This window comes from Nerophis lumbriciformis, linkage group LG08, assembly GCF_033978685.3.
Source record: "Nerophis lumbriciformis linkage group LG08, RoL_Nlum_v2.1, whole genome shotgun sequence".
In the NCBI taxonomy this organism is placed as follows: domain Eukaryota; kingdom Metazoa; phylum Chordata; class Actinopteri; order Syngnathiformes; family Syngnathidae; genus Nerophis; species Nerophis lumbriciformis.
The window spans coordinates 43,995,931-44,022,264 of record NC_084555.2 but is presented as its reverse complement, the minus strand read 5'-3'; the positions used below and the strand labels follow the sequence as shown (position 1 = coordinate 44,022,264).

At 38.9% G+C, this 26,334-nt stretch overlaps 4 gene segments (V, D, J or C); 2 read left to right on the top strand and 2 right to left on the bottom strand.

The window, feature by feature from the left end:
- The first annotated feature begins 272 nt into the window (after positions 1-272).
- On the top strand, positions 273-2,976 carry LOC133611201 (Ig kappa-b4 chain C region-like). The segment is given in 3 exon segments: positions 273-327; positions 870-995; positions 2,533-2,976. Coding segments are annotated over 3 exon segments (510 nt in total).
- Positions 2,977-11,871: 8,895 nt separating this feature from the next.
- On the bottom strand, positions 11,872-12,433 carry LOC133611200 (Ig kappa chain V region 3547-like). The segment is given in 3 exon segments: positions 11,872-11,965; positions 12,013-12,310; positions 12,382-12,433. Coding segments are annotated over 3 exon segments (444 nt in total).
- Positions 12,434-12,513: 80 nt separating this feature from the next.
- Positions 12,514-18,652, top strand: LOC133611199 (Ig lambda-3 chain C region-like). The segment is given in 3 exon segments: positions 12,514-12,550; positions 16,626-16,751; positions 18,209-18,652. Coding segments are annotated over 3 exon segments (492 nt in total).
- A 6,936-nt stretch (positions 18,653-25,588) lies between these two features.
- On the bottom strand, positions 25,589-26,262 carry LOC133611831 (Ig kappa chain V region 120-like). The segment is given in 2 exon segments: positions 25,589-26,134; positions 26,206-26,262. Coding segments are annotated over 2 exon segments (363 nt in total).
- Between the last annotated feature and the right edge of the window lie 72 nt (positions 26,263-26,334).

Below are 26,334 nucleotides of genomic sequence, written 5' to 3'. Positions count from 1 at the left end.
CAAGATCTTTCTGTGGATTACATTAGATTAAAGAAACCCGCACCTTCATGTCGCTTCCCATTCTACACAGTGGAGTTTTACAAGCCTTTTGCTTTGTAAGATCAAAGACAGCTTTTGTCTGCTCGCCGGGAAATCATGGCAACACAAAGTTTTGTGATAACTTAGATGCAATTATTCTCACAGCTTTGTTGCCTGAAAGTAAAGAAAATGAAGAGATTTGGGGGGAGCAGAAAAATCCCCAAAATGTGCTCCAGTTTTTCCCTTTTCCTATCATGTCTGTGTCAGACTTTGAACACACTGTGATGCCACCGAGCACCTCCCTAGGGAGTTGTTTAGGGCACGTCCGACCGGTAGGAGGCCACGGGGAAGACCCAGGACACGTTGGGAAGACTATGTCTCCCGGCTGGCCTGGGAACGCCTCGGGATCCCCCGGGAGGAGCTGGACGAAGAGGCTGGGGAGAGGGAAGTCTCGGCTTCCCTGCTTAGGCTGCTGCCCCCGCGACCCGACCTCGGATAAGCGGAAGAAGATGGATGGATGGATGGATGGATAAATAAATATATTATTTATAAAGCAAGTTCGAGTATCATTGGCAAATTTTCACCTAATCCCGGCCTTGGCACGCATATATGTGTCCTCTTTTTGGGATTTCACAATATGGTCGGCCTAATTTAGATATGAAAATGAAGAGATTTGGGGGGAGCAGGAAAATCCCCAAAATGTGCTCCAGTTTTTCCCTTTTCCTATCATATCTGTGTCAGACTTTGAACACACTGTGCTCAATTCAAATAGAATATTATTGTTATCCATGCATTTTCAAATGTACTGTATCACAACAAAACGCTGGTTCTGCTTGGTGATCTTTGTTCAGTGGACCAGTCATCATCATCTTCCACTTTCACTTCCCTCAAACCAAAGGAGGTTTTTGTACGAGCGCCTCACAACCTTGCATCACTGTGGTGGAGTTTCGGCGAAGGGACCAAACTGGTCATCGGCTGTGAGTACCAGATGTGTCCTTGTTTTTCACTCTGTGTGACAAAAGCAGGATTTTATTGTGTGGAATTTGGAATTAGAATGTGATGTCAATCTAGGAGCAGCTAACAATATGAGAGTCTGGTTGTCATGGTGACTATCATGTGATTGTTGTCTATTTCATGTCATCATGTGATTTCTTCCTGACATAATTATCAAACATTTCAACACGTCAGGCGAAAAGAAGTAGGAAGAAGCCCAGCTTATTTCATCCTTCTCCTTCTGTGTGCTACTAATAGCTTTTGTAGCAATAAAAAGATGGATGATGTAAAGAAGGGAGATAAAGGAAGGAGGAAAAAAGTGTTAAAATATTCAAATAAATCTTAAAGATAAGATAAAATAACTAAAATAAATATAAAATTAAATAATTAATGATTTATAAATATTTGTGTTTGCAAGTCAGCGAGTGCCACATACTGAAAAATCAAAGGATGCTTATTTTTAATACTTTTTAATCTAAAAAAAGATGAATCTAATGCAGGGGTGTCAAACGTAAGGTTTTATCCGGCCCGCGGGATGAGTTTGCTAAGTATAAAAATTAGCAGAATTTTTTGAATGAAAGAAACTGCTGTTCTAAATGTTTCCACTAGATGTCGCACAATCAAGATTTGTAGATTTGTATGTAAAACAAAATAAAAAATTTTTTCTAAATGTGTCCACTAGATGTCGCAAAATCAAGATTTGTAGATTTGTATGTAAAAAAAACAAAAAACAAAACAAAACAAAAAAAAACACATAATGTTAGTGCACCAGTTGAAGAAAATGATCAAACCACATAAACAAAATCTTGTAATTATATTTTTGATATTATTTTTTCATCTTGATGGATTGAAAATTAACACCAACGAGTTGACCGATGAACATTATCACATAATTTATTCAGAAAGTATAAATAACAACAAATAAAGATAGCAACATGTAAGTGTAAAAAAAAAGAACAACAACATTATGATTTGTAAATTTCCAGAATGTGCTTTTTCTATTTTTAAACAAAGAAAATAATCTGAAGTTGTCTTTATAAATTTATTTATTTTACTTGGAAGTAGATTTTTCTTATTGTGGCCGCCGATCTAAAATGAGTTTGACACCCCTGCTCTAATCCAATATACTAGTAAATTATATTTGTATTAGTGCTGTCAAAATGATTATTATTCAAATAAGATTATTCTCACTTTTCAATTTGGATTATTCGTGATTAATCACAGTAAAATACTCCCTTGCGTATTTAAAATAATTTATAAAAAAGAGTCAAAAATTTCAACACAAATGCAGTTTTAATGTCAGAATGTCAAACAGGAACATTTTTTGACATTTTTGACTTAAGCGCACCTCATTTATTTACACAAAACTTTCTGACAGTTTTATTTCAAGTTTATTTGGAAGATAAATGTGTCAGTCGGAGTCTCCTCACTCATCTTTGCACTAGCAGGAGGTGTTGTCATGTTGATTGACAGCTTTAAAGTGTGACATATTAACTCTCTCCTCCCCGTGCCCCCTCCTAGCGGGTGAGGTGCGGCCCCCCACGCTGACCATCTTCCCCCCCTCCAAAGAGCAGCTGCAGACTGGCAGTGCCACGGCGGTGTGCGTGGCCAGCGGAGGCTCGCCTCAGGCCTGGACCCTGGGCTGGAAGGTGGGGGGCAGCAGCAGCACCTCGGGGGTGTCACACAGCTCGGACGAGGCCACCGGCGACGGCCGCTACAGCTGGACCAGCACCCTGAGCCTCCCCGCCGACGACTGGAGCACGGCCGGCTTGGTGAGCTGCGAGGCCACCATGCAGGGTCAGAACCCCGTGACCCAAACCCTGATGGACCCGGGCCGCTGCTCAGAGTAGAAACTGAGACGCCCGTTCTTGTTTTTATTGCTTCCTGTTTCTTACTGCTTGATGCCGGAGAACTTGGCGCAGAACCTCAACATTTAAGCATTGTTCAATAAAATGTCCACGGTCATGATGAGTCAGCGCCTTTTTCTCTCAGGACCTCAAATGGACCCACTCACACCTCACTATGACCATTAGAAGCACATTCAACTACACTTTGTTTTTACATTCATAATATTTCATCTTAGCTTTTATTTGGAACTGACTTGACCTGTGAAGCACATCTCAAAGTGCTGTGACAATGCTCATGAAAATGTATACAAAAATAAATGAGTAAATTAAAAATACATTTAAAGAACTTTAGATTTGCAAAAACAAATTAACAACAATTTTAATGAACAATAAGCTATTTTTTTTTTTAGAATTGTATTAACAAATGGTCATGAAAATTAAATAGAGAAAAAAAAAACTATTAATGAAATAAAATTGTCATAAAAATGTATTAAAAAAATTAATAAATGAGTAAATTAAAAATAATATTTGTAAAAAAACTTTAGATTTGCAAAAACATACTAACAACTATTTTAATGAATTATATATTTTTTAGAAATGTATTAACAAATGGTCATGAAAATTAAATTGAGAAAAAAAAATGAAGCAATTAATGAAATAAAATGGTGATAAAAATGTATTACAAATTATGAAAATGTTTAAAATTTTAAAAATAAAAGTCATAGAAGCCAAAAGGGGGTTAAGGTAATTTCAATTTAATGCTAAATAAATTTAAAAAAAGCATAATGTTTAAAAGACAAAATAAATCTACAATCATTTCTTTGACGAATGTAATTTATGTCAGTAATTCAATTCCTAAAGTGAAACTCATATCCTCATGAGAGCCAGCGTCCTCTGCAGTGGACATTTGTTTCCCCCCCAAAATGTGTAACGGTGACAAAAGAAATAGAGCAAATGTCCACTGCAGAGGACGCTGGCTCCTAATAGAATATTCCACAGATTCACTTCACATAGAGTGACATTTATTTACATTTTGAAGATCATACAAACAAATTCAGTCCTTGACAAAATGTGAAACATGGTTAAATATTTCAATGACTGGTTGACTATGGAGGTTCATTTCGGTCTTTATTACCAAGTGTGGACTGATTTTTTCCCCCCATAAAATAATGATGAAAATGTCATAAAAACAAATGTTTAAGCAAATCTGTGTGTTTAAAAATTCAGTTTGTTAAAATTCAGTGTTTAAAAACTCAATGGAGAAATATTCATTGCTTAGAAACTCAAGACCACTTCCAGCAAATGAAGTAAAAGAACTAAATCTAACATCATCACCAGCAATAGCCATCACCCCAGAGTTTTATTTAGCATACCAATTGTGGTATTAACCCCATAACTGCTGTTTTAATGACGTATCTGAGCACACGTGTGATGCCTTTCAACAGTTCTTCATTAATAAGGTCCAGTCTGTCAGGCATGCATCCCAAAGGTTCCAACTACTGCCCTGCTTGGCCCCCCACAACATATTTTTGAACTTGGAATTCATTTTTTATTTCTTCCTTTCAGAAATCAATTAAACCCCACTAGCTGTCCTCTAGACATTATACCTGCCAGAATAAGGAAGGAGGTCATGGACACCATTTATGCCAGCCTTGTTCTCCTATAAACAGCTGCTTCAGGTTAGGTATTGTCCCAGCTGATATTGTTATTATAAGTGCTAACGCAGACGAACCATTCATAGCGGCGCCGTGATCACTACCGTGTGTGACTATGTTTACATCATGGAGTGGTCTGCTGCTTCCTCGCTTCCCTGCTCCCTGGAAGTTTATTGTCGATCATAAATCATGCATCTCATTCGACAGAAGACGTCTGAGGAGGTATTCCGACAAGTGAGTCATTCTTCACCCAAATGAGGATATATGAACATTGGAGCAGTCAGCAACTGTAATGACAGCAGACATTGTACAGTAAGTGATGTTTTATTATGTTTGTTGGCTCTCATAAAGTCTGCAGTGAGTAATAATCAGTGGGGAAGAAAGAAAAAGCCAACGTTGTGATGCATTTGTGAAATTAATTTGTCTGCTTAAAATGATCAAAATGAGTAAACATTAAATGTTATTATAAACGTGCCTGTTGCTACATTACATATATACTTACATCATGTGTATAAAACCTCAATGGAGGTGTTTGGATGTTTTTTAAGGGCTTCTAAGGGAAATTGCACGGCTCCCAAAGGCTCCGTTGTAAACAAGAAAAACATCTAATATTATTATCTATTAAGTTATAAGGTATTTATTGTAGCACTGCTTAATTGTATGTAAACATACTTGTCATCAGTTTTTATGAGTCCCTTCTACTGCAGTATATTTGATTAGTATTTATCTCTGTAATCAGCCTGACCTAAGCCTTGATAATGATCTTTGTAATTAACACATGCTTTCCTATCATTTGGCAAGGTGGTAAACTGTAAGTAGGTTAAATATAATTACTGAATATGACTAAAATCAAGAGTAATATTACTAATTCAGTATTAATATGTAAGTGGGCCCTGGGCCCCGAGGTCCAAAAGGTGAAGAAGTCCTGTTTTAGAATACATTTCAAAATCGGGTTGGTTTTTAAGGCCATTAATGGCCTGGCCCCAGCATACTTGGCTGATATTTGAACTGTTGGCCACCCAACCAGGACCGTGCACTCATCTGTACACACATCTCTGCAAGCACCAAGGACAGGATACACTCCACAACACTGGACAAAAGTATTGGGACACTTACACTGGACAAAAGTATTGGGACACTTAGGACTACAACTTGACAAAAGTATTGGGACACTTACGACTAAAACTGGACAAAAGTATTGGTACACTTCGGATTAAAAGTAGACAAAAGTATTGGGACACTTATGACTACCACTGGACAAAAGTATTGGGAAACGTAGGACAAAAACTGGACAAAAGTATTGGGACACTTACACTGGACAAACGTATTGGGACACTTAGGACTACAACTTGACAAAAGTATTGGGACACTTACGACTAAAACTGGACAAAAGTTTTGGGACACTTAGGACTAAAACTGAACAAAAGTATTGTGACACTTAGGACTAAAACTTGACAAAAGTATTGGGACACTTAGGACTGCCACTGAACATAGGTTTTGGGACGCTTACACTCGACAACAATATTGGGACACTTAGGACCACAACTGGACAAAGGTATTGGGACACTTAGGACTAAAACTGGACAAAAGTTTTGGGACACTTAGGACTTAAACTGGACAAAAGTATAGGGACACTTAGGACTACCACGGGACAAAAGTATTGGGACACTTAGGGTTAAAACTTGACATAAGTATTGGGACACTTAGGACTAAAACTGGACAAAAGTTTTGGGACACTTAGGACTTAAACTGGACAAAAGTATTGGGAAACTTAGGACTACCACGGGACAAAAGTATTGGGACACTTAGGACTAAAACTGGACAGAAGTATTGGGACACTTGGGACGTAAACTGGACAAAAGTATTGGGACACTTAGGATGAAAACTGGACAAACGTTTTGGGACACTTAGGACTAAAACTGGACTAAAGTATTGGGACACTTCGGATTACCACTAGACAAAAGTATTGGGACACTTAGGACTAAAACTGGACTAAAGTATTGGGACACTTCGGATTATCACTAGACAAAAACATTGGGACACTTAGGACTACAACTGGACAAAGGTATTGGGACACTTAGGACTACCACTGGACAAAATTATTGGGACACTTAGGACTACAACTTGACAAAAGTATTGGGACACTTAGGACTAAAACTGGACAAAAGTTTTGGTACACTTCGGATTAAAAGTAGACAAAAGTATTGGGACACTTTTGACTACCACTGGACAAAAGTATTGGGAAACGTAGGACGAAAACTGGACAAAAGTATTGGGACACTTACACTGGACAAAAGTATTGGGACACTTAGGACTAAAACTTGACAAAAGTATTGGGACACTTAGGACTGCCACTGAACATAGGTTTTGGGACGCATACACTCGACAACAATATTGGGACACTTAGGACCACAACTGGACAAAGGTATTGGGACACTTAGGACTAAAACTGGACAAACGTTTTGGGACACTTAGGACTACCACAGGACAAAAGTATTGGGACACTTAGGGTTAAAACTTGACATAAGTATTGGGACACTTAGGACTAACATTTGACATAAGTATTGGGAAACTTAGGACTACCACGGGACAAAAGTATTGGGACACTTAGGACTAAAACTGGACAGAAGTATTGGGACACTTGGGACGTAAACTGGACAAAAGTATTGGGACACATAGGATGAAAACTGGACAAAAGTTTTGGGACACTTAGGACTAAAACTGGACTAAAGTATTGGGACACTTCGGATTACCACTAGACAAAAGTATTGGGACACTTAGGACTAAAACTGGACTAAAGTATTGGGACACTTCGGATTATCACTAGACAAAAGTATTGGGACACTTAGGACTACAACTGGACAAAAGTATTGGGACACTTAGGACTACCACTGGACAAAATTATTGGGACACTTAGGACTACAACTTGACAAAAGTATTGGGACACTTAGGACTAAAACTGGACAAAAGTATTGGTACACTTCGGATTAAAAGTAGACAAAAGTATTGGGACACTTATGACTACCACTGGACAAAAGTATTGGGAAACGTAGGACGAAAACTGGACAAAAGTATTGGGACACTTACACTGGACAAAAGTATTGGGACACTTAGGACTACAACTTGACAAAAGTATTGGGACACATAGGACTACCACTGAACAAAAGTATTGGGACACTTTGGACTAAAAGTAGACAAAAGTATTGGGACACTTACACTGGACAAAAGTATTGGGACACTTGGGACTACAACATGACAAAAGTATCGGGACACTTAGGACTAAAACTGGACAAACGTTTTGGGACACTTAGGACTAAAACTGGACTAAAGTATTGGGACACTTAGGACTAAAACTTGACAAAAGTATTGGGCCACTTGGGACTAAAACTTGACAAAAGTATTGGGACATTTACACTGGACAAAAGTATTGGGACACTTACCCTGGACAAAAGTACTGGGACACTTAGGACTACAACTTGACAAAAGTATTGGGACACTTAGGACTACCACTGGACAAAAGTATTGGGACACTTACACTAGACAAAAGTATTGGGACACTTAGGACTACAAATTGACAAAAGTATTGGGACACTTACGACTAAAACTGGACAAAATTTTTGGGACACTTAGGACTAAAACTGGACAAAAGTATTGGGACACTTAGGACTCAAACTTGACAAAAGTATTGGGCCACTTGGGACTATAACTTGACAAAAGTATTGGGACACTTAGGACGAAAACTGGACAAAAGTATTGGGACACTTAGGACTAAAACTGGACTAAAGTATTGGGACACTTTGGATTACCACTAGACAAAAGTATTGGGACACTTAGGACTACAACTGAACAAAAGTATTGGGACACTTAGGACTACCACTAGACAAAATTATTGGGACACTTAGGACTACAACTTGACAAAAGTATTGGGACACTTAGGACTACCACTGGACAAAAGTATCGGGACACTTACACTAGACAAAAGTATTGGGACACTTAGGACTACAAATTGACAAAAGTATTGGGACACTTACGACTAAAACTGGACAAAATTTTTGGGACACTTAGGACTAAAACTGGACAAAAGTATTGGGACACTTAGGACTCAAACTTGACAAAAGTATTGGGCCACTTGGGACTATAACTTGACAAAAGTATTGGGACACTTAGGACTGCCACTGAACATAGGTATTGGGACGCTTACACTCGACAACAATATTGGGACACTTAGGACTACAACTGGACAAAAGTTTTGGGACACTTAGGACTTAAACTGGACAAAAGTATTGGGACACTTAGGACTACCACAGGACAAAAGTATTGGGACACTTAGGACTAAAACTTGACATAAGTATTGGGAAACTTAGGACTACCACGGGACAAAAGTATTGGGACACTTAGGACTAAAACTGGACAAAAGTATTGGGACACTTGGGATGTAAACTGGACAAAAGTATTGGGACACTTGGGACTAACACTTGACAAACGTATTGGGACACTTAGGACGAAAACTGGACAAAAGTATTGGGACACTTAGGACTAAAACTGGACTAAAGTATTGGGACACTTTGGATTACCACTAGACAAAAGTATTGGGACACTTAGGACTACAACTGAACAAAAGTATTGGGACACTTAGGACTACCACTGGACAAAATTATTGGGACACTTAGGACTACAACTTGACAAAAGTATTGGGGCACTTCGGATTAAAAGTAGACAAAAGTATTGGGACACTTGGGACTAAAACTTGACAAAAGTATTGGGACACTTAGGACTACCACTGGACAAAAGTATTGGGACGCTTACACTGGACAAAAGTATTGGGACACTTAGGACTACAACTGGACAAAAGTATTGGGTCACTTAGGACTAATACTGGACAAAAGTATTGGGACACTTATACTGGACAAAAGTATTGGGACACCTAGGACTAAAACTTGACAAAAGCATGGGGACACTTTGGCCTAAAATTTGACAAAAATATTGGGACACTTAGGACTAGCACTAGCCAAATATGCGAGCCCGATCAACGCTGCTTGCAGCTTTAATTATTTATGTTTTCCCTGTTTTTACTTGCTTTTAACTTGTTTGTCTTGTAAAGCACCTTGGGCACCATTGTGGTGTTGTAATGTGCTATACAAATACACCTTGACTGATTTATTGGTTGATTGATTGGTTGATTGATTGATTGATTGATTGAAATTAAATTATGAAGTGAAATGAAATTAAAGTTTAATTGAATTGTCAGGTAAAAAAAATGATGTTCACATAATTCAAACAAAAAAATTCAGTTACATAAATTCAGTGTCAAATAAAAGCTTTCGTAATAAAGACACAAAGTAACCTACTTAGTACATGCTCTAATCAATAAACGAAGTGCAAACACTTAATTTAAGTCTTTAATTGATCTTTTAGTTTGTATTGAACTCTTTAAATCAGTGAACTTACTAGAGATGCGCGGTTTGCGGACACAACCGCGGAGTCCGCGGATTATCCGCGGATCGGGAGGTTGAAATAAAAAAAAATTTGATTTTATCCGCGGGTCGGGTCGGGCGGTTGAAATAAAAAAAAATTAGATTTTAAATAGATTCAGGCGGGTGGCAGTTAAACCAATTCGGAAATATATATACATAGTTAAATGTTGTTACCCACATACGAAAAACGAGCAGGCACCTGCTGCATATGCCACAACAGAAGAAGAAAAAAAAAAGAAATGTACACTTTTACGGAGCGGAGAAGGGACGCCTCGCCGGGGTCCAGGACCGAGGCCCCTTCCCCCGAGAGGGCCCCACCGGGAGCCGTAGCTGAGGCAATCCGCGAGAAGGGCCCGACGCACGTCCAGGGTCACCACCGCGCCCACCGCACCGACACCCCGCCTCGTCCACCTTCGCCGCGGCCGGCGTCACGCGCAGCAGGTAAGCAGCTTACCTGCCCGCCACCCCGGTGGCCGGGGGCTCGTAACAGGGGTCACTCCGCGCGCTCCGCCCGCGCAGCTTACCTGCCCGCCGCCCTCGTTGCCGGGGGCGCGTAACAGGGGTCACTCCGCGCGCAGTGCGCTCACGAAAGGGGTGGGGCTCACCCTGGTTGATATAGACAGCAGGACGGTGGCCATGGAAGTCGGAACCCGCTAAGGAGTGTGTAACAACCCACCTGCCGAATGAACTAGCCCTGAAAATGGATGGCGCTGGAGCGTCGGGCCCATACCCGGCCGTCGCCGGCAGCGAGACGCGCTTGGAGGTGCGCTCAGCACGGCTCCCATATGATTGCGCACTGGTGTGCGTCTGGGCCTTGACAGCGTGGCACGCGAATGTCTGTGCTGCATTGGATCAGTCTCCTTTCTTTAACAGGCAAAAGCTTTATAACCTCACTAATGCCTTGCATCGTCTATATTAGATATATAACAACGGGCAGGTGCGGGCGGGTGCGGTTCTGATTAAATGTTAGGACGGGTGGATGGCGGATGGTTGACGACTTTCTGATGCGGTTGCGGATGAAATGATTGCCTATCCGCGCATCTCTAGAACTGACACAATATTGTCATTTATAGACATTTACTGTCAATAAGCTTTGTTGCCTGAAAGTGAAGTAAAGAAATAGTTTTTTTGGGGGGAGCAGGAAAATCCCCAAAATGTGCTCCAGTTTTTCACGTTTCCTATCATATCTGTGTCAGACTTTGAACACACTGTGCTCAATTCAAATAGAATATTATTGTTATCCATGCATTTTCAAATGTACTGTATCACAACAAAACAGGACAAATGCTGAAGCACATTCATATTTCTGGATTGGGACTTCAAACTATAGTTTAAATTATAGTCAATAATTCCTTTTTATCAATCGTGTGTGGCCCTAAACAACCACAAAGAGCATTGGTCTTCACCAAGGGGTTCGCGGAGGCTGGGAGGGTCGTAACATTTTTGGCAATATAGACTATTTTTTAGATGTATACTTTTCATAAATAATTGTATAAATTTATAATTTTCACAAATGTGAATGTATTTAAATACATATTAGCATTAACCATCCACATATCCATTTTCTACCCCTTGTCCCTCTAGGGGTCGCGGGGGGCTGGAGCCTATCCTAGCCAATAATCAGTTTAATGTATTAATTAATCCATGTGTTCTGTGTTCTGGAGTTAATTTATGCAAAGTGTAGGAGTAAGAGCTACAGCTACTTTAATTACCAATTTAATATAAAACCCAATTTTATACAAGATGTGTTAGTTGGGGGTCCTCACTCCATCTTTATTTCAGTTTGGGGGTCCTTGGCTTGGAAAACTTTGGCATGAAGTGTTTACGGGACGGGCCGGCCCTGAGTGTTAGTGTGACTTCTTCTTCCCTCATTTCAACTTTTTCTTACAAGTCAATCAACTTGTTCAGATTGACGCTGGTTCTGCTTGGTGATCTTTGTTCAGTGGACCAGTCATCATCATCTTCCACTTTCACTTCCCTCAAACCAAACGAGGTTTTTGTACAGCTCTCAATCACCGTGTATACCTTCCATCTCCAAAATAGGCAAAACAGTAGTAATCAGCGACATCTTCTGCCTGAACACCAGTGATAGTCAGAGTGTAGTCAGAGCCAGATCGTGTGCCACTGAATCGAGGTGGTGTTCCAGTAAAGCGACTTGTTGCACCATAGATCAGAAGTTTAGGAACCTGTCCAGGTTTCACTTGGTACCAACTGAGAGTAGCACCAGTGTTTGAGTTCCCTTTGGCGCTGATGGTCAAAGTCCCACCAAGACTGACATACTTGATTTTGTCCGTCTGGATCTGAGAATCCTGGGCGGAAGATCCTGAAAGGAGACGGCGATGATTACATCAACACTTTCCCTTTAGGGACGACTCAAAAGAGTCTTTGTCTCACCTTGAATCAGCAGAGCCGACTGGACGAGCAGAAGCACTGGTGCAGGCCACATCTTGATGCACTTTTCCAGCCCAGTGCGTGGAAAGAGTCCAGATTTATCAAGACGTCGCGGTGCGGCCAAGCGGAGCGCTCATGCAAATGAGCTCCGAGCACACCTGTCTTTGTGAAAGTGAGAGGGAGGCGTGGCCAGGACCACTTCCTGTCCATGTTTGTGTTGCACATCTGCCTCAGACCCCTTCACTGACGCTCCACTTTCACCACAACTCCTCCATATTTCATGTACTACGAACCATACATGAACATGTTTTGTAAATAAGTCATTCATTAAAGTTAAGTCATTAAATGAATAATGATAATGTGACTAATGATTTATTTTGATTTTATTTGCATTTTTTTGTAAAGAAGACAACAACAATATAACTTAAAAAAACAATGTCAAACATTATAGGGGGTTTTAAGGATATTTTAGGAAATCTTTAGCCCCCCTAAAAGTTCTAATCATGCCATTGGTTCGACCGCTTGATGAAAATCATTATTGACCTAAATAAGGTATTTACATGTTTTTTTTAAAACAAACTATTTTCAACCAAATGAAGACAAGAATGAGCTTTTTAGTGCATGTTAACATACTGACTGTGTATTTGTTGTCCTAACAGTGATCCGGCTGCAACTGTGACATCTACCCACCAGAGGGCGCCTGCCAGCCAAAATAAAAATGCTGATACAGAAAGTGATGCATTGATATCGGGCCTCCGATAGCATTGCACCGAGCCTGTGTCTAGACTTCGGACTAATGTTAGCATGCTAATATAAGAGATGTTAACATATCTCCAAGATGGCACCGAGTATCAACTATAATGATTTGATTGATTGATTGAGACTTTTATTAGTAGATTGCAAAGTACAGTACATATTCTGTACAATTGACCACTGAATAGTAACACCCGAATAAGTTTTTCAACTTGTTTAAGTCGGGGTCCAATTGGTAGGTTGAAACACTCAAAATTAGCAAAGGAGGCGAGCCAAAAACGTGAGCATACTAACACTGGCATGCTAATATAAAATCGGTTAACATACTTCCATGTGTCATGTCTGTTTGATCATGTTTTGTTTTTGGACTTTTTGTCCACTTTTGTTTGTTTTGTCACAATAGCAACCATTAGTTTTCACCTGTCACGTCACTTACCTGTTTCACGTTTTGAGTCACGCACCTGTTTTCACTAATCATGTCTGTAGTATTTAAGTTCATTGTTTTCAGTTTGTCTTTCTGGCGACACCCACATTCATACCCCTGTCACACTCTGTTTACCTCTGCGCACTTCATAGTCCATGCAAAGTAAGTTTTTGTTTATTAATGCCACAGTTAGTGTTTTTGTTCCATTGTTCACAGTTTCTGCCTATGTGCAAGTTTAGTTTTCATTAGCCAAGTTTTATACCTCCACCATTGTGCGTGCTTTTTGTTTATTCTTTTTTGATATATTAAATAAAATATGTACTCACATTCCCGTCTCGCCCTAGCCAACTTTCCGTTGCCTTCAGGAAAAACAAAATCCAAGGACCAAGTCGTGACACCATGATGGCGCCAAGTATCAAAAATCATGATATTTAGGTTTAAACATATAAAATTAGCTAAAAAGCTACCCTAAAACGTTAGTATGCTATGCTAACTTTCAAGATGGTGCCAAGAATGCTAACGTTAGCATGCTAACACTTAGCATGTGTCATATACCTAGACTGACCATACGTCCTGTTTTCCCCGGACATGTCCTCTTTTGCGGGGCTATCCGGGCTGTCCGGGCGGGGTTTCTTAAATAAAGTTAAAGTTAAAGTACCAATGATTGTCACACACACACTAGGTGTGGCGAAATTATTCTCTGCATTTGACCCATCACCCTTGATCACCCCCTGGGAGGTGAGGGGAGCAGTGGGCAGCAGCGGTGGCTGCGCCCGGGAATCATTTTGGTGATTTAACCCCCAATTCCAACCCTTGATGCTGAGTGCCAAGCAGGGAGGTAATGGGTCCCATTTTTATAGTCTTTGGTATGACTCGGCCGGGATTTGAACTCCCAACCTACCGATCTCAGGACGGACACTCTAACCACTAGTCCGGCATTTTGAGTCAGTGTTGCGTGTATTTTCAATGTACGTCCAGGGTTAAGAAGGGGTTAAAAACAAAACAAATTGTGAAGGTGTGCTCACGCAGCTGCATTCGTGAGAGAGGGGCAGAGACAGAGAGAGCGAGGGAGTGGATTGATTGACATACTTGCCAACCCTCCCGATTTTCCCGGGAAACTCCCAAATTTCAATGCCCCTCCCGAAAATCTCCCGGGGCAACCATTCTCCTGAATTTCTCCCGATTTTCTCCCAATTCCCACAAAGACAACTATATTGGGGGCGTGCCTTAAAGGCACTGAATTTGTGTGCCGGCCCGGCCCGGCCACACGTTATTTATGGCTCCCCACACACACAAGTGAATGCAATTCATACTTGGTCAACACCCATACAGGTCACACTGAGGGTGGCCGTATAAACAACTTTAACACTGTTACAAATATGTGTCACACTGTGAACCCACACCAAACAAGAAAGACAAACACATTTCGGGAGAACATCCGCACCGTAACACAACATATTCACAACAGAACTAATACCCAGAACCCCTTGCAGCACTAACTCTTCCGGGACGCTACAATATACACCCCCGCTACACCCCACCCCCCCACCTCATATATATATATATATATATATATATATATATATATATATATATATATATATATATATATATATATATATAAATACAATCAGAATCAGAAGTACTGTATTAATCCCCGAGGGGAAATTACAATTTAGAGGTTATTTTGAATATTTCTACCTCTGCACATTTTTTCCAAAACTGTGAATGTTACAGAATATAAGTGTGACTTATTTTATTATACTGTCAAGCAGTGTTGGCGTTAACACACTTTTTGTGTCTTTTAAACGCATTGAAATTCGAAAGGACGCAGATTTTTTTTTTTTTTTTTTTACCATTTGCGGCCCACAGCTAATGTTTTAAAGGCCCACGGCACATTCTAAAAATACTATTAAAATAAACAAAAACATAACAAAAGTGAAATAAAAAAGCTTACAGGTGAAATGTAATTTAGAAAAAGTTGCAATGTTGACTAATAAAACAAAGCTGTTTTTTTTTCTTTCAAACTGTCATTGCTCAAAACATAATATTGAATCAAAATCAATGTTATTATGAATTATTGACCTATCCAAGGTTCCCATTACTTCACATCAAATATTCCACTTTGAAAAATATTTTTGGTGGAAGATTTTGCATATTTTGTGTGTTTGCCATAAAAAACATAGTTTTGTTTGACAAAAAAGGGCGGAAAACAAACAAACAAAAAACAACATTAAAAAAACTAAAACATTTTGAAATGAGGGATAGATGTGAAGTTGATGTAGACTCCAGAGATTTAAGCGTTAAATATAAAATGTATGTATGCCCTGACACACCATTATCATCATTTCATCACCCAGGCAAAACACTTTTTACATTTTTATACTGAAATAAATACACCTACAACATATTAAATAAAAACATAGAAAAACTACCAGCAGCGGTAAAGTTTAGATCCATGAAGGAAAGAAGAAAGTGAATGAATGTTTATAACTGAATACATTTACATATGTATACACATTTGTTTTCTTTTGTATTATTGTTTTTGTGAATAAAGTAACGTTTATGACAACCTTTTTCCAAAACATAATATAGAATGTGAGATATAACAGGATAATGCATACATTTGTCATTTGTTTTCAAAACGCTTACAAAAAAGTGGGATCCCAAAAATTTACCATTTTTATGACTTGATTGAAAATTGCTAGCGCCAACACTGCTGTCAACAGAGGAGAAAAAATGCTTTATTTAAATAAATATATTATTTATAAAGCAAGTTCGAGTATCATTGGCAAATTTTCACCTAGTCCCGGCCTTGGCACGCATATATGTGTCCTCTTTTTGGGATTTCACAATATGGTCGGCCTAATTTAGATATGAAAATGAAGAGATTTGGGGGGAGCAGGAAAATCCCCAAAATGTGCTCCAGTTTTTTCCTTTTCCTATCATATCTGTGTCAGACTTTGAACACACTGTGCTCAATTCAAATAGAATATTATTGTTATCCATGCATTTTCAAATGTACTGTATCACAACAAAACGCTGGTTCTGCTTGGTGATCTTTGTTCAGTGGACCAGTCATCATCATCTTCCACTTTCACTTCCCTCAAACCAAAGGAGGTTTTTGTACGAGCGCCTCACAACCTTGCATCACTGTGGTGGAGTTTCGGCGAAGGGACCAAACTGGTCATCGGCTGTGAGTACCAAATGTGTCCTTGTTTTTCACTCTGTGTGACAAAAGCAGGATTTTATTGTGTGGAATTTGGAATTAGAATGTGATGTCAATCTAGGAGCAGCTAACAATATGAGAGTCTGGTTGTCATGGTGACTATCATGTGATTGTTGTCTATTTCATGTCATCATGTGATTTCTTTCTGACATAATTATCAAACATTTCAACACATCAGGCGAAAAGAAGTAGGAAGAAGCCCTTCTTATTTCATCCTTCTCCTTCTGTGTGCTACTAATAGCTTTTGTAACAATAGAAAGATGTATTATGTAAAGAAGGGAGATAAAGGAAGGAGGAAAAAAGTGTTAAAATATTCAAATAAATCTTAAAGATAAGATAAAATAACCAAAATAAATATAAAATTAAATAATTAATGATTTATAAATATTTGTGTTTGCAAGTCAGCGAGTGCCACATACTGAAAAATCAAAGGATGCTTATTTTTAATACTTTTTAATCTAAAAAAAGATTAATTTAATGCAGGGGTGTCAAACGTAAGGTTTTATCCGGCCCGCGGGATGAGTTTGCTAAGTATAAAAATGAGCAGAAATTTTTGAATGAAAGAAACTGCTAATCTAAATGTGTCCACTAGATGTCGCAAAATCAAGATTTGTAGATGATGCTACATATGTAAAAAAACAACAAAAAAAACCACATGATGTTAGTGCACCAGTTGAGGAAAATGATCAAACTACATAAACAAAATCTTGTAATTATATTTTTGATATTATTTTTTCATCTTGATAGATTGAAAATTAACACCAACAAGTTGACCGATGAACATTATCACATCATTTATTCAGAAAGTATAAATAACAACAAATAAAGATAGCAACATGTAAGTGTAAAAAAAAAGAAAAACAACATTATGATTTGTAAATTTCCAGAATGTGCTTGTTCTATTTTTAAACAAAGAAAATAATCTGAAGTTGTCTTTATAAATTTATGTATTTTACTTGGAAGTAGATTTTTCTTATTGTGGCCACCGATCTAAAATGAGTTTGACACCCATGCTCTAATCCAATATGCTAATAAATTATATTTTGTATTAGTGCTGTCAAAATGATTATCATTTAAATAAGATTATTCTCACTTTAAAATTTGGATTATTCGTGATTAATCACAGTAAAATACTCCCTTGCGTATTTAAAATAAACTATTAAAAAAGAGTCCAAAATTTCAACACAAATGCAGTTTTAATGTCAGAATGTCAAACAGGAACATTTTTTGACATTTTTGACTTAAACGCACCTCATTTATTTACACAAAACTTTCTGACAGTTTTATTTCAAGTTTATTTGGAAGATAAATGTGTCAGTCGGAGTCTCCTCACTCATCTTTGCACTAGCAGGAGGTGTTGTCATGTTGATTGACAGCTTTAAAGTGTGACATATTAACTCTCTCCTCCCCCTCCCCCCTCCTAGCGGGTGAGGTGCGGCCCCCCACGCTGACCATCTTCCCCCCCTCCAAAGAGCAGCTGCAGACTGGCAGTGCCACGGCGGTGTGCGTGGCCAGCGGAGGCTCGCCTCAGGCCTGGACCCTGGGCTGGAAGGTGGGGGGCAGCAGCAGCACCTCGGGGGTGTCACACAGCTCGGACGAGGCCACCGGCGACGGCCGCTACAGCTGGACCAGCACCCTGAGCCTCAAGGCCGACCGCTGGAGCACGGCCGGCTCGGTGAGCTGCGAGGCCACCCTGCAGGGTCAGAACCCCGTGACCCAAACCCTGATGGACCCGGGCCGCTGCTCAGAGTAGAAGCTGAGACGCCCGTTCTTGTTTTTATTGCTTCCTGTTTCTTACTGCTTGATGCCGGAGAACTTGGCGCAGAACCTCAACATTTAAGCATTGTTCAATAAAATGTCCACGGTCATGATGAGTCAGCGCCTTTTTCTCTCAGGACCTCAAATGGACCCACTCACACCTCACTATGACCATTAGAAGCACATTCAACTACCGGTACACTTTGTTTTTACATTCATAATATTTCATCTTAGCTTTTATTTGGAACTGACTTGACCTGTGAAGCACATCTCAAAGTGCTGTGACAATGCTCATAAAAATGTATACAAAAATAAATAAATGAGTAAATTAAAAATAATACATTTAAAGAAAAACTTTAGATTTGCAAAAACAAATTGACAACAATTTTAATGAACGATAAGCTATTTTTTTTTTTAGAATTGTATTAACAAATGGTCATGAACATCAAATAGAGAAAAAAAAACTATCAATGAAATAAAATGGTCATAAAAATGTATAAAGAAATTAAGATATGAGTACATTAAAAATAATAAATATAAAGAAAAACTTTGAATTTGCAAAAACAAATTAACAACTATTTTAATGAATTATATATTTTTTAGAATTGTATTAACAAATGGTCATGAAAATTAAATTGAGAAAAAAAATGAAGCAATTAATGAAATAAAATGGTGATAAAAATGTATTACAAATTATGAAAATGTTTAAAATATTAAAAATAAAAGTCATACAAGCCAAAAGGGGGTTAAGGTAATGTCAACTTAATGCTAAATAAATTTAAAAAAAGCATAATGTTTAAAAGACAAAATAAATCTACTATCATTTCTTTGACAAATGTAATTTATGTCAGTAATTCAATTCCTAAAGTGAAACTCATATCCTCATGAGAGCCAGCGTCCTCTGCAGTGGACATTTGTTTCCCCCCAAAATGTGTAACGGTGACAAAAGAAATAGAGCGCAAGCAAATGTCCACTGCAGAGGACGCTGGCTCCTAATAGAATATTCCACAGATTCACTTCACATAGAGTGACATTTATTTACATTTTGAAGATCATACAAACAAATTCAGTCCTTGACAAAATGTGAAACATGGTTAAATATTTCAATGACTGGTTGACTATGGAGGTTCATTTCTGTCTTTATTACCAAGTGTGGACTGATTTTTTCCCCCCATAAAATAATGATGAAAATGTCATAAAAACAAATGTTTGAGCAAATCTGTGTGTTTAAAAATTCAGTTTGTTAAAATTCAGTGTTTAAAAACTCAATGGAGAAATATTCATTGCTTAGAAACTCAAGACCACTTCCAGCAAATGAAGTAAAAGAACTAAATCTAACATCATCACCAGCAATAGCCATCACCCCAGAGTTTTATTTAGCATACCAATTGTGGTATTAACCCCATAACTGCTGTTTTAATGACGTATCTGAGCACACGTGTGATGCCTTTCAACAGTTCTTCATTAATAAGGTCCAGTCTGTCAGGCATGCATCCCAAAGGTTCCAACTACTGCCCTGCTTGGCCCCCCACAACATATTTTTGAACTTGGAATTCATTTTTTATTTCTTCTTTTCAGAAATCAATTAAACCCCACTAGCTGTCCTCTAGACATTATACCTGCCAGAATAAGGAAGGAGGTCATGGACACCATTTATGCCAGCCTTGTTCTCCTATAAACAGCTGCTTCAGGTTAGGTATTGTCCCAGCTGATATTGTTATTATAAGTGCTAACGCAGACGAACCATTCATAGCGGCGCCGTGATCACTACCGTGTGTGACTATGTTTACATCATGGAGTGGTCTGCTGCTTCCTCGCTTCCCTGCTCCCTGGAAGTTTATTGTCGATCATAAATCATGCATCTCACCTGGACAGAAGACGTCTGAGGAGGTATTCCGACAAGTGAGTCATTGTTCACCCAAATGAGGATATATGAACATCCGAGCAGTCAGCAACTGTAATGACAGCAGACATTGTACAGTAAGTGATGTTTTATTATGTTTGTTGGCTCTCATAAAGTCTGCAGTGAGTAATAATCAGTGGGGAAGAAAGAAAAAGCCAACGTTGTGATGCGTTTGTGAAATTAATTTGTCTGCTTAAAAAGATCAAAATGAGTAATTATTAAATGTTATTATAAACGTGCCTGTTGCTACATTACATATATACTTACATCATGTGTATAAAACCTCAATGGAGGTGTTTGGATGTTTTTTAAGGGCTTCTAAGGGAAATTGCACGGCTCCCAAAGGCTCCGTTGTAAACAAGAAAAACATCTATTATTATTATCTATTAAGTTATGAGGTATTTATTGTAGCACTGCTTAATTGTATGTAAACATACTTGTCATCAGTTTTTATGAGTCCCTTCTACTGCAGTATATTTGATTAGTATTTATTTCCGTAATCAGCCTGACCTAAGCCTTGATAATGATCTTTGTAATTAACACATGCTTTCCTATCATTTGGCAAGGTGGTAAACTGTAAGTAGGTTAAATATAATTATTGAATATGACTAAAATCAAGAGTAATATTACTAATTCAGTATTAATATGTGAGTGGGCCCTGGGCCCCGAGGCCCAAAAGGTGAAGAAGTCCTGTTTTAGAATACATTTCAAAATCGGGTTGGTTTTTAAGGCCTGGCCCCAGCATACTTGGCTGATATTTGAACTGTTGGCCACCCAACCAGGACCGTGCACTCATCTGTACACACATCTCTGCAAGCACCAAGGACAGGATACACTCCACAACACTGGACAAAAGTATTGGGACACTTACACTGGACAAAAGTATTGGGACACTTAGGACTACAACTTGACAAAAGTATTGGGACACTTACGACTAAAACTGGACAAAAGTTTTGGGACGCTTAGGACTGAAACTGAACAAAAATATTGGGACACTTAGGACTAAAACTTGACAAAAGTATTGGGCCACTTGGGAATAAAACTTGACAAAAGTATTGGGACACTTAGGACTGCCACTGGACAAAAGTATTGAGACGCTTACACTCGACAACAGTATTGGGACACTTAGGACTACAACTGGACAAAAGTATTGGGACACTGAGGACTAAAACTGGACAAAAGTTTTGGGACACTTAGGACTAAAACTGGACAAAAGTATTGGGACACTTAGGACTAAAACTTGACAAAAGTATTGGGCCACTTGGGACTAAAACTTGACAAAAGTATTGGGACACTTAGGACTGCCACTGAACATAGGTTTTGGGACGCTTACACTCGACAACAATATTGGGACACCTAGGACTACAACTGGACAAAAGTATTGGGACACTTAGGACTTAAACTGGACAAAAGTATTGGGACACTTAGGACTACCACGGTACAAAAGTATTGGGACACTTAAGGTTAAAACTTGACATAAGTATTGGGACACTTAGGACTAAAACTTTATATAAGTATTGGGAAATTTAGGACTACCACGGGACAAAAGTATTGGGACACTTAGGACTAAAACTGGACAAAAGTATTGGGACACTTGGGACGTAAACTGGACAAAAGTATTGGGACACTTGGGACTAACACTTGACAAACGTATTGGGACACTAAGGACGAAAACTGGACAAAAGTATTGGGACACTTAGGACTAAAACTGGACTAAAGTATTGGGACACTTTGGATTACCACTAGACAAAAGTATTGGGACACTTAGGACTACCACTGGACAAAATTATTGGGACACTTAGGACTACAACTTGACGAAAGTATTGGGGCACTTAGGACTAAAACTGGACAAAAGTATTGGAACACTTCGGATTAAAAGTAGACAAAAGTATTGGGACACTTGGGACTAAAACTTGACAAAAGTATTGGGACACTTAGGACTACCACTGGACAAAAGTATTGGGACGCTTACACTGGACAAAAGTATTGGGACACTTAAGACTACAACTGGACAAAAGTATTGGGACACTTAGGACTAAAACTGGACAACATTTTTGGGACACTTAGGACTTAAACTGGACAAAAGTATTGGGACACTTAGGACTACCACGGGACAAAAGTATTGGGACACTTTGGGTTAAAACTTAATATAAGTATTGGGACACTTAGGACTAAAACTTGACATAAGTATTGGGAAACTTAGGACTACCACGGGACAAAAGTATTGGGACACTTAGGCCTAAAACTGGACAAAAGTATTGGGACACTTGGGATGTAAACTGGACAAAAGTATTGGGACACTTGGGACTAACACTTGACAAACATATTGGGACACTTAGGACGAAAACTGGACAAAAGTATTGGGACACTTAGGACTAAAACTGGACTAAAGTATTGGGACACTTCGGATTACCACTAGACAAAAGTATTGGGACACTTAGAACTACAACTGGACAAACGTATTTGGACACTTAGGACTACCACTGGACAAAATTATTGGGACACTTAGGACTACCACTGGACAAAATTATTGGGACACTTAGGACTACAACTTGACAAAAGTATTGGGACACTTAGGACTAAAACTGGACAAAAGTATTGGAACACTTCGGATTAAAAGTAGACAAAAGTATTGGGACACTTGGGACGTAAACTGGACAAAAGTATTGGGACACTTGGGACTAACACTTGACAAACGTATTGGGACACTAAGGACGAAAACTGGACAAAAGTATTGGGACACTCAGGACTAAAACTGGACTAAAGTATTGGGACACTTTGGATTACCACTAGACAAAAGTATTGGGACACTTAGGACTACAACTGAACAAAAGTATTGGGACACTTAGGACTACCACTGGACAAAATTATAAGGACACTTAGGACTACAACTTGACAAAAGTATGGGGCACTTAGGACTAAAACTGGACAAAAGTATTGGAACACTTCGGATTAAAAGTAGACAAAAGTATTGGGACACTTGGGACTAAAACTTGACAAAAGTATTGGGACACTTAGGACTACCACTGGACAAAGGTATTGGGACGCTTACACTGGACAAAAGTATTGGGACACTTAAGACTACAACTGGACAAAAGTATTGGGACACTTAGGACTAAAACTGGACAAACGTTTTGGGACACTTAGGACTTAAACTGGACAAAAGTATTGGGACACTTAGGACTACCACGGGACAAAAGTATTGGGACACTTAGGGTTAAAACTTGACATAAGTATTGGGACACTTAGGACTAAAACTTGACATAAGTATTGGGAAACTTAGGACTACCACGGGACAAAAGTATTGGGACACTTGGGACTAAAACTGGACAAAAGTATTGGGACACTTGGGACGTAAACTGGACAAAAGTATTGGGACACTTGGGACTAACACTTGACAAACATATTGGGACACTTAGGACGAAAACTGGACAAAAGTATTGGGACACTTAGGACTAAAACTGGACTAAAGTATTGGGACACTTCGGATTACCACTAGACAAAAGTATTGGGACACTTAGGACTACAACTGGACAAACGTATTTGGACACTTAGGACTACCACTGGACAAAATTATTGGGACACTTAGGACTACCACTGGACAAAATTATTGGGACACTTAGGACTACAAATTGACAAAAGTATTGGGACACTTAGGACTAAAACTGGACAAACGTATTGGAACACTTCGGATTAAAAGTAGACAAAAGTATTGGGACACTTGGGACTAAAACTTGACAAAAGTATTGGGACACTTAGGACTACCACTTAACAAAATTATTGGGACACTTAGGACTACCACTGGACAAAAGTATTGGGACGCTTACACTGGACAAAAGTATTGGGACACTTAGGACTACAACTGGACAAAAGTATTGGGACACTTAGGACTAACACCTGACAAAAGTATTGGGACACTTAGGACTAAAACTTGACAAAAGTATTGGGACACTTAGGACTAGCACCAGCCAAATATGCGGGCCCGACCAACGCTGCTTGCAGCTTTAATTATTTATGTTTTCCCTGTTTTTACTTGCTTTTAACTTGTTTGTCTTGTAAAGCACCTTGGGCACCATTGTGGTGTTGTAATGTGCTATACAAATACACCTTGACTGATTTATTGATTGATTGATTGGTTGATTGATTGATTGATTGATTGATTGATTGATTGAAATTAAATCATGAAATGAAATGAAATGAAAGTTTAATTGAATTGTCAGGTAAAAAAAATGATGTTCACAAAATTCAAACAAAAAAATTCAGTTACATAAATTCGGTGTCAAATAAAAGCTTTCGTAATAAAGACACAAATTAACCTACTTAATACATGCGCTAATCAATAAATTAAGTGCAAACACTTAATTTAAGTCTTTAATTGATCTTTTAGTTTGTATTGAACTCTTTAAATCAGTGAACTTACACAATATTGTCATTTATAGACATTTACTGTCAAAGAGCTTTGTTGCCTGAAAGTGGAGAAAATAAATAGTTTTTTTGGGGGGAGCAGGACAATCCCCAAAATGTGCTCCAGTTTTTCCCTTTTCCTATCATATCTGTGTCAGACTTTGAACACACTGTGCTCAATTAAAATAGAATATTATTGTTATCCATGCATTTTCAAATGTACTGTATCACAACAAAACAGGACAAATGCTGAAGCACATTCATATTTCTGGATTGGGACTTCAAACTATAGTTTAAATTATAGTTAATAATTCCTTTTTATCAATCGTGTGTGGCCCTAAACAACCACAAAGAGCATTGGTCTTCACCAAGGGGTTCGCGGAGGCTGGGAGGGTCGTAACATTTTTGGCAATATAGACTAGTTTTTGAATATATACTTTTCATAAATAATTTTATAATTTTATAATTTTCACAAATGTGAATGTATTTAAATACATATTAGCATTAACCATCCACATAACCATTTTCTACCCTTTGTCCCTCGAGGTATCGCGGGGGGCTGGAGCCTATCCTAGCCAATAATCAGTTTAATGTATTAATTAATCCATGTGTTCTGTGTTCTGGAGTTAATTTATGCAAAGTTTAGGAGTAAGAGCTACAGCTACTTTAATGACCAACTTAATATAAAACACAATTTTATACAAGATGTGTTAGTTGGGGGTCCTCACTCCATCTTTATTTCAGTTTGGGGGTCCTTGGCTTGGAAAACTTTGGCATGAAGTGTTTACGGGACGGGCCGGCCCTGAGTGTTAGTGTGACTTCTTCTTCCCTCATTTCAACTTTTTCTTACAAGTCAATCAACTTGTTCAGATTGACGCTGGTTCTGCTTGGTGATCTTTGTTCAGTGGACCAGTCATCATCATCTTCCACTTTCACTTCCCTCAAACCAAAGGAGGTTTTTGTACAGCTCTCAATCACCGTGTATACCTTCCATCTCCAAAATAGGCAAAACAGTAGTAATCAGCGACATCTTCTGCCTGAACACCAGTGATAGTCAGAGTGTAGTCAGAGCCAGATTGTGTGCCACTGAATCGAGGTGGTGTTCCAGAAGAAAGACGTGATGCATAATAGATCAGAGGTTTAGGAACCTGTCCAGGTTTCACTTGGTACCAACTGAGATAAGAACCAGTGTTTGAGTTCCCTTTGGCGCTGATGGTCACCGTCCCACCAAGACTGACATACTTGATTTTGTCCGTCTGGATCTGAGAATCCTGGGCGGAAGATCCTGAAAGGAGACGGCGATGATTACTTCAACACTTTCCCTTTAGGGACGACTCAAAAGAGTCTTTGTCTCACCTTGAATCAGCAGAGCCGACTGGACGAGCAGAAGCACTGGTGTAGGCCACATCTTGATGCACTTTTCCAGCCCAGTGCGTGGAAAGAGTCCAGATTTATCAAGACGTGGCGGTGCGGCCAAGCGGAGCG